The sequence below is a fragment of the Fundulus heteroclitus genome, chromosome 22 (assembly GCF_011125445.2).
Source record: "Fundulus heteroclitus isolate FHET01 chromosome 22, MU-UCD_Fhet_4.1, whole genome shotgun sequence".
Taxonomy (NCBI): Eukaryota; Metazoa; Chordata; class Actinopteri; order Cyprinodontiformes; family Fundulidae; genus Fundulus; species Fundulus heteroclitus.
The window spans coordinates 21796787-21812832 of NC_046382.1; the positions used below are offsets into that span (position 1 = coordinate 21796787).

Sequence of the window (16046 nt, forward strand, 5' to 3'; positions counted from 1 at the left end):
TGGGGAGCAGAGAAATGAGGTAAGCGTTAGCATAAAGGAGGTAATCACTGATGAAAGGAAACTAAACTGATGAACTAAACAGAGGAGTAATAAATTAAAGGATTACAGTATTTACTGCGGAGGGCAAGAAGGGTCCTGCGCCGGCGAGTACAGAATCTTATTCAGGCTCCGTTTCACAGCCTAATTTATCCGTTCTCATTGCTGATAATCCTGTGAGGAGGGAGAATGCCTGGAATAAAGATCATAATAGGAGAAGGTTTATGCACAGTGGATCATTGGGAGATTACAGGCCTGGGACCGGATCACTTCAATTCACCGGCTTTCCAGCACAGCTGTGAGCGTCTCGGTTCAGTTCTCAGGTGGCTGCCCTCTTTTCCTCTGTGTTCTCTAACTTTCTTAATATTCTACCATTTTAACAAGGTTCACTGCTTTTTTTTTTTTTTTTCTTTTTTTCTTCTCCCTGTCAGAATACGGTGTCAATATTCAGGTAGCCTCTCCAGGTCACGGTTTATCCTCCGCCGCTCTACTGTTTTTATTTTGCATTTGACCCGAGCACTTAGTCACCTTTTTACACGTAACATTACATGTACGGCCCGATTGTTGCTTGTCTAAGCAGAGCGACGGCTGACCGCTAAGCATCAAAGCCAGCTGGTGCGTGTCCACACTCACCCTGGCGCCTGCTCTCCAGATGAGTACAGCTTCTCTATGGATGTGTTTGACGACACCCAGGAGAACCTGAGAAATGACCTTATCAGCCGAGAAGTGCGAGCGTTGCCAAAAAAAGAAATCACCTTTCAAGCCCAGCGTATACATTTTTTGAGTGTAAATCTGTTTGACTGGCACGCATATATATACAGAATGATGTATGTGCCTGAGCACGTCGGGGAGCACATGTGTGATTGCCTCGCTTTGCCGGGGACTCGCCGCCTTTCAGCAGACTGTAAAAAGGGAATTTCTGAGTATCCACCTAGATTGCTTTATATATTTTTTCTCATAAGACTCACTTTACCAGCAACCCCACTGGCGCGATGGCAATAAGCTAAAGAGTAAAAAGTGGACGGTGGGAGAGGCTGTGTGTTAAAGCGTGCGTAAGCGAAACACTCAGATGCTAGAGTGGCTAGATGTGTCGTCGTAATCTACATTTCACACTTGTCAAGGCACTCGTGCTTAAGACAAGTTTATTTATTGTTGGCGGCACTACAGAGGAATTTGATTTGTTTGGTATACTTTACTGTAAATTAGAGTTAGGATATTAGCAAAAGTCATTAACTTTACATCATGAGTCGGTAAGAAAGCTCATGCGTGGATATTCTCCACAAACTGGAAAAAACTCTAATAAGCTATAATCTAAAGGTGATTTCTGGCAATTATTTCTCGTCATCGGTAACTCAACCGCAGCAAACAGAAATCAGATTGATCTCAGGTTGAGGAATGGGGACAAGTTCCTCAGGAAGCGATGCAGCTAACAGTCTGGCTTGTTTCAGAGAGGTGCTTCAAGCCAAAACTGTTTGACAGATTTTTAATCCGCATTACGTTTGCATCACAAGCAGAGCAGGATCAACGCGCACCATGATGTTTCACACAATGTATCGCAATGCACTTTTGTACCAGCTTGAGACACACCGATCTTCACGGACCCTCCGCAAAAACTATCCTTCAAAACTATATTTTTTATGACTATTACAATTTTATTTTGTATAAATAAACCACAGATACATTAATCAAATTTAATGGATGATGTGAGATTTCCTGTGTCTTGATTTTGCAATGGCTTTATCATCTTATATTCAGTTAATAGTGTGGTTTGCGTAGCTAGTGTTACAAGAACAGTGGTTTTCATGTTTATTTTCTAGAGAATATAGATCCTTACCTCAACTCTGAGATTTGCCAACATTTCTGAATCCAGAAGGCTCCATGAAGGACGGGGTTTGGAAACTCAGAAGGATAAACTAGAGTCCCATTTGCTGTATTCCAAAGAGCCTTTCTGTTATCCGACTAAAGTCTCGCTCTCTTGCTGCCTGGATGAGCCACAGACTTCTCTTGACATCTTCCTTTAAATAGTTTTTTCGATGGCTACCGTTTAGTCTCCTTCCTTCAGTAACAGCTCCCATTATGAGGAGCGCTGCTACCAGTGCGAGCTGACAATGGTTAAGATGAGGAGTTTACTGATTTTTCTGAGTTTCCGACCGGTCGATCACTGGTCAGACCTGATGAATCTAAAAAAAAAACTCAAACTGTTGTCACCATATTTCTAAGCACATGAGTTATAAACTGAGTTGTATTGAAACACTAGGAGACATTTGAGCAGCATTATTGAAATCCACTGAGCAAGAAAGCCACACCTTGACTCTTCCTAACCCGGACTGTTTGCTGATAGTGACTACCCAGAACCCCATTTCAAAACCTCACAAGCTTTGACAGACGACGATGACCATCCATAGCTGTTTGAATAACAGTCACTAAATTATCTTTGATCTCTGCTACTTAAACTGGATTGAGAGATAAATTGATAGGCAGGGTGTGATCTGCCAGCTGTGGAGCGGTTGTCAGTGCGGAGCAGGTGAAACGCTGCTATCAGCGGGCTCTGTGGGAGGCGACACCCATGGGCTCTCTGTTCAAAGGGACCAACAGAAAGACTCTGGCTCAGACCAAGCATAAATCAAATTACCAGTTGTCAATGAACATTTGTGAGGCAAATGTTTCCCCAGTTCTCTGCCTGCCTTCTAATGAAACGCAACAGACGCGGCCGAGCACAGATGTTTTATCCACACGATCCCCTCTCACAGTCAGAGTGCACGTTCATACGGCCTAAACGCCTTCATACAGAATGAAACGCCACAACAGAACCTCAAAGTCTGTGGCTGAACAAACTACAGATACACCATGGACCATGAAAGGACCTTCAGTGCAGGCCCTCGCTGCAGCGTCTCGTACGTGTGTGTTCTCCCTCCCCTTCTGTAGCAGCACCGCATATAGGAACAGATGTTTAATTGATTTCCCTTTAACCTAAACAAGGTTGATCAGCCGCCTCTGTTTCTCCTGTCTTTTGCTTTTTTTTCCTCGTCCCGTTTGTTTCTGCCATTCCTATTTCTTGTTTTTTTTTTTTTTTTTGCACCATGAATTATTTTTATATTCCTTATAAACAGATGCATTTGTACCGGTCGGTGTTTATACAGGGAGAAAGCCGCTACAGGACGGAGAGCACCCCACGGTGGTCGGGGCTGTGAGAAAGAACAGTGTGTGTGTGTGTGTTTCTGTGAGCGATCTACTTGATGTTTAACTTTCCTATCAGTAATCTTGCTCCTGAGGCCTGACTGAGCAGAATGAAAACTGTAAATAGGCCTTGAGGAGCCCACGAGTGAGGAAAACACACTCAGACAGCCACCGCGCACACAAGTGCACTTATATAATTATCAACACACACACACACACGCAGTAAAAATGTACAGTTGACGGCATTAACTGCTTGTCTGAAAACCACATGTCAATGGAGAGAGATGTTTTTTGCCCGAGCCGAGCAGAAATCTGACCTCTCAGTGTGGATAGAAGTGTTCCAGTAAGGTTAAACATTGTGGCCACTGTGGGTTTATCTTTCTTTCTTTCTTTCTTTCTTTCTTTCTTTCTTTCTTTCTTTCTTTCTTTCTTTCTTTCTTTCTTTCTTTCTTTCTTTCTTTCTTTCTTTCTTTCTTTCTCTCTCTCTCATAAAGTTACAACCACACACTTCAGTGAATTAATTGTATGTGATAGACCAAAAGAAAGCAACGCATAACTGTCAAGAGGAAAGAAGAGAAAGATACACGGTTTACGAAATACTTTGCAAATAAAAAAAAATCTAACAAGTCTGCTCTGCTTTTGTGATTATCCCCCTTTTCTCCATAGTCACTTGGTAAAATCCAGCGCCAACCAGAAAATACATTTTTAGCCTACTCTTCATTACAAATATAGTTCAAGCTCTTGACTTGGAAATTGTAACGCACTAATCTGTTTTGTTAATAGCTGCGATCGTTTTAGCTCTGCTCTACTCATTGTCCTACTGGAACATGGACATTTTGCAGCCCCTTGGTTGTCCTTTATTTAGTTCCCTTTATTTTCCCATTAACTCTGACAAGCTTCTGTCTCTCTGCAGAAGAAAAGTTTTCCCACAGCATTATGCTGCCAGTATCATGTTTTTTCTTGGGGGGATATGTTCAGGGTGATTTGCACCGCAGGACATGATTCCAGTAATCCATGCCCTTGCAAACTGTTTGTGGGCTTTCTTTTGCATCATCTTCAGGATAGAGTTCCTTCTGGGACGACAGACGACCAACTTGATGCAGTGTACAGTTTATGGTGTGCCCCCCCCCCCACACACACACACACACACACTCAATGCTTTAAACAATAACAGCGAGTTGACAGCAAATTTACACTATTATACTAGCTGTACACTGACTATTTCACGGTGTATGTCCTGTCTTCAGTATTAACCCATGAAAAGCTATAATAAAATATTGGCAAAAAATGTGAGGGGTGTACTAACCTTTGTGAGATAATGTAAACACAAAGGCCGACCGCACTTTTTAGATTTTTATTTATCAGTAATCACAGTTGCACTTGTTTGTTTATGCCCATCATACGTGTGGTTGCAATGTAGCAACAATACAGAACGAGTTCAAGCGGTGTGAATACTTTTGCGAGCACAGTATGACAACATCATATGGAGCCGACTGATTCCAAAGCATGTCTGCTCAGCTGGTATGTAGGCCACCGTCTCCAGCAGCTCTAGAGAGACTTCATCCCTCTGCTGACATTTCCCAGACAGTCTGTCAGCTTTTTGCAGCTCTCCTTGGTTTTACTCGCAACACTCGACCACACTGCTACACACCGTCACTTTCAGACAGCTAACAAACCTGTCAGAGTTGCTAGGTCTTCTCTCCATTTCTTAGTGACTACATTGCTTCCCTGCTCTCTTGCCCACCTGTGCGTTTCATGGCTGTCACCTCCATATGCCGTCCAATCTGGAGGAGAAATGTTTTGCTTGTTTGCAGCTTCTCCGCATGTTCGTTCATCGGGGGGGAGGCTGGTCGCCGGTCTGTTGCTCAAACGGCGATATTAGCCTGTAGTTGTGATTAATGGGCATCCGTGTTTTACGTTGTACAGCCTCGGGGTTCTCGTTATCAGATTGTTTCCACAGCGTGCAGTTTGGAGAGCGCCTTGCCACCATTCCTCAATCAGCAGGTTTCTCTATTTCCTGCTAGGCTAAAGCTGTTCAGGACAAATGTTCTTTTGCCGTTTGTGGCAGAAAGACAGCTTAGAAAAAAAATTAGGCACCTGAATGTGACCGTTAGATGTACTATCAGAGAAGGTTGGGCAGAATGCATAGACATAATCTTCCCTCGATGGCCTTGTTTAGAGTCTGAAACAACTTTGACCTGAAAGACTGAGAACGTTTCACGGTCTTGTTTCCAAGCTGAAGGCAAACAAAAAAAAAACAACGGAACAAAGGAATTTTCTTTTTATTGACGATATAGTCCCAGGAAAAAGGAACAGCGGTGATTATTTTGACACACAAATACATTAAATACACCTAATTCTCAACTAGAAATAACACAATCCTGCTGGCTGTCCTTGGTCCATTTTGCTGAAATGTCACTGAAGCAACTGCACCATGGATATGCCTCCCCAGACCAACACGGATCCACCACCCAACTGATCACGCTGAGCAATGTTGCAGGAGCATAACGTTCACCGCAGCTCCTCCAGACCCTTTAATGTCTGTCATATGAGCTCAGGGTGAACCTGCTCCCATCCGTGAAAAAGAACAGGATGCCAGAACTGAACCGGCCATTTTCTGTGTTCTCTGGCAAATGCCAGTTGAGCTCCGCGGTGCCAGGTGGGCAGTGAGCACAGGGCCTACTAGAGGATGTCAGACCTTTAGACCTCCCTCAGGAAGGCAGTTTCCAAGGGTTTGGTTAGAGCACCACTGGCCCGCTGGAGGTCCATTCGTAGGGCTCTGGCAGTACGCACTCTGTTCCTCCTTGCACAAAGAAGCACATACTGGTCCTGCTGATGGGTTAAGGACATCTGGCGGCCCTGCCCAGCCCTCCAGAGTAGCTGCCCATCTCCTGGAGTCTCCTCCATGCTCTTAAGGACCCACAGCAAACGTTCTGGCGACGGCATGTATTGATGTGCCATCCTGGTGGAGTTGGGCTGCCTGTGCAACTTCTGTAGAGGTCCAGGTTTCGTCTGATGCTGCCAGTAGTGACACTGACCCTGGTCAAAAGCACAACTACTGAAGAGCATTCAAAACAAAACAAATGAGGAGGAGGAGAAATGTCTGTTGCCTCCACCTGCTACACCATACCTGTTTTTTTTGGGTTGTCTTGTCATTTCCCTTTTAGTAAACCTGTTGTTTATTTCATTAACACCAGAACACCCTATGCCAATTAACAATCCCCTCTACTACTGAAGTGACCAGATCAACACTCCAGAAATGTAACTGACTTGATATTATACTCTGAATTGTGCCTCCAATAAACTCTATTATTTATCCTATCAGAACCGTACAACACCATGGCACCTCCATTACCATAAATTGTTTAAAGACATAGTTATCTTAGTGTGTATAAAACTTAATAACTTGAAAAAGGTGATACAAAATTCTCCAATAGAAATATTTCTTAAGGTTATAACTAATTTTTGTACGTAGCAAATAGAAATAATTTTGTCATCATAACTGACCTCAAACAGGATTCTTTTTTTTTGCCTTATTTAATTCCTGAATGCAAGAAAAAAGGATCATGTGTCTTTTTATTCATTGTTTGGAAACATCAGGTTTTATCTGTATATGTTGTGCATCATAGATACCAAATATTCTTCTCCTTACCTCTGAAGCCAGCCCGAGTACCACCAGTGTTATCTGAATCTCTGCTGGAGAAAAATAGCTTTGACCGTCTTTTGCACAGTCACACGTACCTGATGTAAAGTCCCAGTTAGGATTTTTTTTTTTTTAAATTGACTAAATAAATGATAAATGTTTGCTACTTTGTCCTCATGGCCCTCATTCAGTCATAACCCAGCGTTGCACTTGTTTGATGTGAGAAAAAGAACGCGTTATTTTGGATTTTATCAGGATATTTAAAAATAAAATAAAAACTTTGCTGGAGTAGTTTTCTTTTTTTTGAGCTTTAGTGATGTGCATCTTAATTAGAGTGCTGATTAACTGCATGCTAATTACCATTAATTGAACACAGCTGTGCGCTGAGTTAACAACAGGATAAGGAGCTAAAGTGTACTCAGAGACCCCGTTAAAAATAAGGCTTCGCGTATTTTCCAAGTTTGTGTGTTTAAGTTATATCCCTTCCTCAAAGCACGGCACATTAGCTCATTCTGCCTGTTATAAACTCTTTCTACCTTCCTTACACTAGTCTTTCATTTTTGCGCAGCTCAATTCGAAACAGGTCCATAACCAGGCTCTGCGCAGGACTCCCGGCAGCTGGCACAAATAAACCTAATGGGTTTTTCAGTACTGTAGCAGCGCTCAGAGCCCCCTTTGAGTTATAGACATCTATAGTAGCGGAGTAAAGCTGCCCTGTGTCCACCCGGGGGGAAGTTGCACCAGGAAAAATTCACCAGCATCAATCAGCTCGGTGTGGAAGATGAAGAGGGATTAGGATAGTGATGTCATAAATCCAAACTCTCCCTAGGAAGTGTGTCAGCAGTGGGAATTCTCCCTGCCAGAGGTTTCCAGAGGATGGGATGGATTTGAGTGAAGCAGTCGGAGGTGGAAATCCTTCGCTGTAGGAATTTGGAATGATAGTTAATAATTTTCAGGCTCTAAAGTAATACTGCGGTACTATCATGCAAAAGTCTGTCCAGAGTTAGAGTAAAAAAAAAATTAAAAAAAAACATGTGTCTACGAAATAGGTTGACGTGCCTTTACTGCGATGCCAGACGTTTTGGCTTGGCTTCCTTTGATTTGGAAAAGAAAAAAAAAAAAAAAACAGCAGTGACCAATTCTGTAACTAATAGCACATTTGTCCTTTGAAACATTGTGTATGAGTTTGGCATACTTTGCTTCTATTTAGTTGGAGAATAAACACAGAGATAAACCCTGCTGAAGTAAGCAGAGCGCGTGCATGCCTGAAGTTCTTATTCTTCAAACTTTTTCGATTCAAGGAATGGTTCAGAAATGTTGGAGATTTTCTTAGATGGGTATAAATAACATAACTGCATCTGATAACTTTCAGATATTTTCATTTAGTATAAATCTAGATTAGTAGTTAGTCCTGAAGGCACACGCCAATGGCTAGTCTTGTAGAAGCCAAGACTAAAGTGGACTTTTACAGCCTTAAAATCCCTCAATGTCACAAACATCTCTGTGTTTTTTGCTAACTCTACTATATGAACCTTTAAACCAATGTCGCATTTGCATTTTGCCATTATGTGCACAGAAGCAGAGGAAATTGAGCTAGAAAGCGTTGCGCCACCTGAAAGCTTCTTCTGTGAAAAAAACCCTGAAAGCAAAATAACCATCTGATATAACAGTAAGGAATTGTAAGAAATAATACATATCAGAGTTGTTTAGGTGAATTTAAGCGGCCAATCCCTAAAGGGATCGCTTGCGTTTTTAGAGAGTAGACTTTTATGGAGTAGATATCCGTGACGTACTTGCAACAGACACCGATCTTAGTTTGGAAAATCAGGAAGATGGTCAGAGGACCATCAGCTACTCAGGCCAATTCCAGAGCATATCTTAAACAACTCAAAACACAACAACTGACTGATGATTTCAATGACGAGCCACCAATGCTTCGATTTAAAGACCAAAAACTGTTTTATAGCTTTTTTTACTCTTATTACTTCTGCATCACACTTCTGTGTGTTTAAAGTGATAGTCCAGGTTTTAAACATATACAAGGAGTTAATATATTACATATAGTTGATCATTCTTATAGCATCATCACTTAGTGTAAATCCTGATCCAGTGGGGACCAAGACCAAAGCAAATCAACTCAACTCTAAAACAAGAACGTCACAGTGGTTTATGCAAACGCTGTTTTATGAACCTCCTAACACTCGTCATGTTTGCATTGAGCAGTTTTTGAGTTACTGGTTTTAGTAATAACTTAAAAAAGTGATTTATTAAAAAAAAAGCTATAAAGTGCTCTACAATTGAAGTGTTATAACACTATAGCTTTTTGAATCCCTGTACCCTGAGTCTTACTTGCAAATGTTTTAAATGTTGCATTCTCAGTACGCGTTTAAAACAGGAAGATCACATCCACCACCTTCTTCCTCCATTTCCAGCGCTAATAATCATCAGCTTCTAAGTAGATCACCACTCCAAAAGAGTTACATCTTTAACATCTTCAAACTTTGGAAAAAGGTCCAGTTGTTTTGTTTTTTTGCCTTTTTTTTTGGAATGATCATGACTTGAATGACTGAGAATCTTCACCAGCAAATGTGACGATGGTTTAAAGGTTCATAAAGTAGTACTTGCAAACACGCTGTGATGTTTTAGAGTTTGGAGTTGTTTTGAGACGCTGAAGTCCATTGATGTTTTGGCCCTTACCAGAATAGCCTCCAGGATCTCTCACAAAACCTGAATTTATTCTAAGTGAATATGCCGAGAGATGTTTTAACCTCTTGTTTTCTTTTAACAGAATATCAGCAGAATATCTCTTTTAATGTAGTGTTTGTTGTTTTGTATTCCGTGGTCCTACCGTCAAAGTGTTTGAGACATCAAAGCAATGTCCAAATCGTGCAGCCTTCCTGGACATGCTTAAAGAACGCACTGTCTCAGAACAGGTTGTTTTGTTTGGTCTACAGATTGCAACAGCACAAGCATAACAGTTTTATAAGTCATCTGTAGAGTAATGCAAAACAAGCCTAATTGCTGAAAGTAGAGAAGGTTTTTGTTGTTTACGTGTGAGTAATTTTTCCACATATACAAAACCTCCCCTCTCGCTCTCTCTCTCTCTCTCTCTCTCTCTCTTTCTCTCTTCCTCATCTTCAATCTTCCTCTGTTTAAATGTCCTCCGGGTCTCGTCAGGAATGACCACCCTGAAGATAAGACACTGGAAATCCCGAAGACTGTGTATCTGTGTGTGTCTATCTGCGTAAGCACCTGTAATGAGCACCACATGTGTGTGCCGAAACCCAAGCTAATGAAGCCCAGTCCGTTATTTATTTTTCCGTGGCAGTGTTACTCTGCCTATCAATGCACCTGCATATATATATATATATATATATATATATATATATATATATATATATATATATATATAAAGCACACACACACACACACACATGCTTGTGTGCACATGCATGCACCATCTGTCAGTAATGACCGTTTTCTTTCGTGCTGCATAGCGCTACAGTCCCTCGAGTGGTCATTAGACGAGAAAGTGACTGAGGGAGAGAGACCTGTGCTTCAGTGTAGATTTTCAAGCCAGATTTTTCTTTTGGAGAGTGGGTTTGGGGGGTTCAGAGAAGGGTGGAGACATTATACTTACAAACTGCGTCAAAGTGAGAAACTCTGCACTTTTTAAAATTTGTTTCATTATGGTTTGCGTGCTTTCCCCCCACGTGTTTAATAAAAATCCGGCCTACTACTAAGTGTGTAATAGCAGCATGATGACGCTCAGCGTGAAATTGACAAGAGTTAAGTTTCTGGGTGCTCAACTGTTTTGTCAGTGGCTGCATTTGCAGTACTTTTTGGAATTACCTGTCTAACAATGGAAATCACAAGTCAATTAAAAATCTTTGTTTTCCGATTATGTTGTTATTTTGTCCCTCTTTTTTGCAGTGATGGTTAGCTCTCAGCAGGGAGGTTGCTCAATTATATCCGCAGCACTTAGCTTTCTGGCCTTGCAGCCCCACTCAAATCCCCTCCGCTGGCTCCTGCTAATCCCCGGCAATTGTAGAAGGACATGGTGGATAGAAAGCAGGGAGTGTTTGAGGGTGTGTGTGTGTGTGTGTGTGTGTGTGTGTGTGCTGGTGGTAGATGTGGAATAAAAAGGCACCCAGGCAGTTTAAATGTGGCCTCCTTTTAACAGCACTGCTTAATGTTTCCCAATGGAATTAGAACTAGGCTTGAACTTCCCTTTAACTTCACCTTCTACAGTCGGCCCAGAAATGTATGGTACATTTGACATTACGTTTCATAAAAAAACATCAACTTTCTCCTTTTAGATTATAGCCTTAGTCAGAGATGGGGACTTGAGTCTGATCGTAATTAAGCCAGAAAAACAGAGTACAAACTCAGATTTTTGCTCTAAAGACTAAAGACTTTGCTCCATGCATATCTGTATTCCTTTTGTGGTAAATATGTTTGCTTTAATAAGTTATTTTAGATATTGCTATGTTAAATTAAGTCAAAGGATAAAATTGGACACAATTTGAATTTATAATCCACGGCTAATCTGTTTTACGCAGAGCAGTTGGTGCCTGAAGTGAAACTAGCAAAAAATTCAGACTTTACTTGGTCTCAGCCTTCAAAAACCCAGTCCTTGATTTGGACAGCCCTCAAAGACTCGAGAACTGACTTGTGTTTGCTTCTCAGATATTTGTTGCTTGACTTAGGTAGACTTGCCCCCCCCCCCCCCCCAAAGTGAAGCCCCAAAGGGGCTTGACTTGTCTGTCCCTCTAAGAGTTGGGTTTAGATTTAAACTCACCCATCAAAAGCTTGGGATTTTACTTGGACTTGGCCCCAAAAAACTGATCTTATCTTAGATTTTTCTTTCAAATATGTGGTACTCGACTTGTTTCTTTCAGACATGACTTTGACTTGTTCTTCAAATGTTTGGCACTTAACTTGGATTTGCTGCTCAAAGATTTGCAGCTTGACTTGTTAAAGATCGGGTCATGGGGGCAACAGGTCCAGGAGAGAAACCCAGACATTATCTTTCCCAGTGACATCCCCCAGCTCATTATGGAGGACCCCAGGGCATTCCCAGGGCGGAGGGGATACATATAGTCCCTCCAGAAAGTTCTGGGTCTTCCCCGAGGTCTTCTACCAGTGCAAAGTGGCCAGAAAAACCCTCAAAAAGGAGTCACCCAAACCACCTCCACTGGCTCCTTTTGATGCAGAGAAGCAACAGCTTTACTTTGAGCTCCCCCCAGATAGCAGAGCTCCTCACCCTAGCTAAGGCTGAGTCTCACTACTCTCCAGAGGAAGCTAATTTCAGCTGCTTGTATCCGGGATCTCATCCTTTCAGTCATGATCCATACCTTATGACTATAGGTGAGGGTTGGAATATAGACGGACTGGTAAATCGATAGCTTTTGGCTCAGCTCTTTCTTCACTCCAACAGACTAGAGCAGCACAAGCCTTACTGGAGATCCAGCCCTAATCCATCTGTCCATCTCTTGGTCCATCCTACTATCACTCGTGAACAAGACACCACAATGCTTAAACTCCTCCACTTGAGGCACAGACCCCCAACCCAGAGGGGGCAATCTACATTTTTCCTTAGAGGAGCTGACTCTCCTCCTGACCGCCTTACGCTCAGCAGCGAACTGCACCAGTGCATGCAGGAGGTTATGGCTCGAGGAAGCCAACAGAACCACATAATTCGCAAAAAACAAAAAAAAAAAACAAAGATGTGATTCCGAGATTCCCAAACAAGACCCTTTCCTCTCCTCTCCATGACCACGCTTCTAGATCCTGTCCATGAGCACCACAGCCATGATCTCCTCAGCAATTCCATGAGGATAAAGATCTGGTCCACTGTTCCACGGCCTGGACGAAAGCCGCATTGCTCCTCCTGGGTCTGAGGTTCAACAATCAGGTGGAGCCTCCTCTTCAACACCCAGGAGTAAGATTTCCCACGTAGGCTGAAGGGTGGAACGCACCCTTCAGTCCGTCAAAAATGAGAGATATGACTTGGACTTGCCCCTCAGAGACTTGGGAATTGACCTAGACTTAGATAAACACACTGTACATGTAGTGGTGTATGCTGTGCTGAAGAACTAAGCTCCCTTTGTATGTGTGCGTAGTGTGCAGCTGCATCTGCTAGCATTGTGCATCATGTATCAAAAGTCCAAGGTCCCTCCATGCAGCTTTATGTTCCTTTAGTCCCCAGGTTATGCAAGTCCAGTAAGAGAGAAGAGATGAATTATTAATCCATGTTTGCATGTCTATCTTTGCAGGGAGCTGAACGGAAACAACCTCACACGCATCACCAAGAGTGACTTTGCTGGCCTGAAGTACCTCAGAGTGCTGTAAGCAGTTACCTTTGTGTTCACGTGTAATGATGAGATGTTTAACTGTGTGTCACTGTTTATCTATTCATGCGTGCCTGAGCTGTATGTAACCCTTCACTTCGCAGTTCGTCACACTTTCTGCTCAGATTAGCATAAACCCAGTGAAGTGGCAATGCTTTCGTCAAGAGTCCCACTCAGAAGTACATTAAGCTACGGAGTAACTCCAACTAGCGATGTAATGGACTTCTCTGCTTATTTTAGCAGCACCTATTGTACACACGCACACTGACTTTGCTTCAATATCGACACCGGCGGCGCTCCTAAATAGGCTCTCAGCCCGGTTAGCACATTCAGGTGAAGTCATTGACTCTCTCTGCGGTATAATTACAAAGCACTTCTGATTTCATGTAATAAAGTAGCTATAAAAGTGTCTCTATGACTACATGGTGTGCACAAGCTTGGTAGTAATGCCTTAGGTGTTAAAAACGCTCCGTAAAGGGAAGCTGTGTAGACCTGAACATGTTTTAAAAGTAACATGAGCTGAGCATAATTCCTACTTGCCCTGCAAAGCTGGAAAAGTTTCACTCCTTGTCACAACTTGCCCCATCCCCCCCCCTCATCGCCTCCTTCCCCTCTTGTGTATCTTTTTCTGCTTCCTTTTTGTGTGGAGGTTAAATACCTTGATGTTGCCAACTTGTCACCAGCAAGTTTGGAGGCGCTCCTTGCCAGAGCACGAGGTTCCTTGAGCTCGGACTCTCTCACCCTTCCCGGGAACCATGCGTACAATCCACACTGAGCGTGGACTGAACCTGTAGATGCGTGGCCGTCTGGATTGTTTCTCTGGGATCCCAGCAGGATCCCGCTGGCCCTTGAGAAACCGTCTGAAAGGGAAAACAAAACAAGAACAGAGGTTTATCTTTACAGTCAGCTGCCATCTGGTTTGTTAGGCTAAAATCAACGGAGGTGATTTATGTCCTCTCATTTGACGCTGGACGTTTTGGCTGCTCTAAGCAAGCAAAGTCTCTGTGAGAGAAACCAGAACAATGGAGGCGAAAAAGTTGCCCTCAGGCTATCCTCTAAAAAAAAAAGAAAAAAAAAAAAGAAAGTTTTCTCATCACAAAAGTGCTCGCCAGTTTTCCTTCCCAGTTCCATTTAAATTCATGAGAAAGAGATATGAGGTGAAATGCACTTTTCTCTCCATGTTTATGGAGTGTGAACAGTGATTAGCATTTATATTCGATTGGGAGGAAGCCTGGACTGCCGAGTTACAGTGCGCTGCGGTGCTCACGGGAGACAGGAGAGGTTGCCTTCAACAGAGCCGTTGTATATGTAATGAAGGGAAGGTCTTGTTGCTTATAAGTGTCCTGCTGGACAACTTTTGCTCCTTCCTGACAGAGTGTTATTGTAGCACTTCAAAACACTATCCAGTCCTCCTCTGTGTGCATCGGCTCTGGCAACGTAGGACAGAAAGTGTGGCTGCTTGCAAAAGAGAGTCCTTGTATGCCACCCTCAGCAACTTTATCCGTATGCAGCCCATACAAATAATTTACCTATAGGAGGACTGTCTATCAGTTTCAAGTCAAAACCGGAATCTGCCCGGGGTATGAAAATATAAAAGATTTTAATTTACATTACATAAATGTATGTATATGTTGGGCTTTGTCCACATGATGAAGGTACGTTGTTGTGGAATTGTAAGTTTGATTGTCTTTTAAAGGTTGCAGGTTTGATTTCAGCTATGAAGTGAAAAAAGATGTTTACATTTAGTCCTTTTTCCATTACATTGTATACGGGGGCGGCAGGGGGTGGGGGTGGGGGGGGGGGGGGTGTTAACTCCCACTTCTGCTCCGAACTGACTGGACATGCCAGTAAGCCAAAGAAAGCTTTTTGGTTCTTTAAAATCCGAGTGCTTATGCTGTCCTCTCACACAGAAGCACCCAGGGCAAGGAGCCAAATTAATTATTTAAAGCCCCCACAGCTTTGGGTTGTGAGAAATATTCTTGCGTTTATTCATCTGCTTATGGCCAATGAGCAATAGGCTTGCAATGTCTGCAAACTCTGACACAGACACACATCATACTTTCCCTTATTTGGGCCACTTGTAAAGACTGTGACGCTCACCTAGCCGTTTCTGACCCCCCCTTGGCCTCCTGTCTTGTCTAGTGTCCAGCCAAACTGCTACACCCCCCCCCCCCTCCCCCCTCACCACCCAACCTCCACCCCACCCCACAGACCACACTAACGCCCAGACTCACACTTTCTGCACCACCTTGGAAACTTTCCTGGCTGCTATCTGTGGCTCCTCAGCCAAGATTCCACACTGTGCCCTCAGTCCACACCGCTGGCACGAATGTTTGTGTGTCGGGTGATTGAGAGACGCGCAAAAAGGTGGAGCGCGCCGTGCTGAAACGTATACAGTTATAAGTCTCACCGGCCTAAGATTTAGCCCGTCTTTGCCTTTTTATCAGTACGCTCACGTGTGTGTGTCCTTTTTCTGCAGACAGCTGATGGAGAATCAGATTACAGTGATTGAGCGAGGAGCTTTCGATGACATGAAGGAGCTGGAGCGGCTGTGAGTATTACCTAGGGTTATATATAAACAGGCTAAGCGCGTTTCTTTACAGAAAGACCCATCCTTCTACGTATATGTTCTGGTAATGACATTAACAGCGCAAACCCGGCACCAGTTGTGTCAAGACTGAGGCACTCCCTTGTCAATCCCCTGTGGTCGGATGGTGCTGAGAGGGTACAGTGTGGGCTGGGAGTGTTTTTTTATTAGCTTTGCCCGGCAGGAATGCCCTCTGCGGGACATGTGGGCTTGAAAGACCTACCGCACCGCAATCCCGGCTCATCTGGAC

General features: G+C 43.1%; 1 protein-coding gene across 4 annotated transcripts in view; it reads left to right on the plus strand.

Moving 5' to 3' along the window:
- The window catches only part of slit1a (slit homolog 1a (Drosophila)), a 110255-nt gene that overhangs the window by 4999 nt on the left and 89210 nt on the right, over window positions 1–16046 (plus strand). For all 4 annotated transcript variants that reach the window (XM_036126791.1, XM_012880471.3, XM_012880473.3 and 1 more), the window contains exons 2-3: window positions 13135–13206; window positions 15689–15760. In XM_036126791.1, coding sequence (XP_035982684.1) covers window positions 13135–13206; window positions 15689–15760 — 144 coding nt within the window. The remainder of the gene's footprint in view (window positions 1–13134; window positions 13207–15688; window positions 15761–16046) is intronic.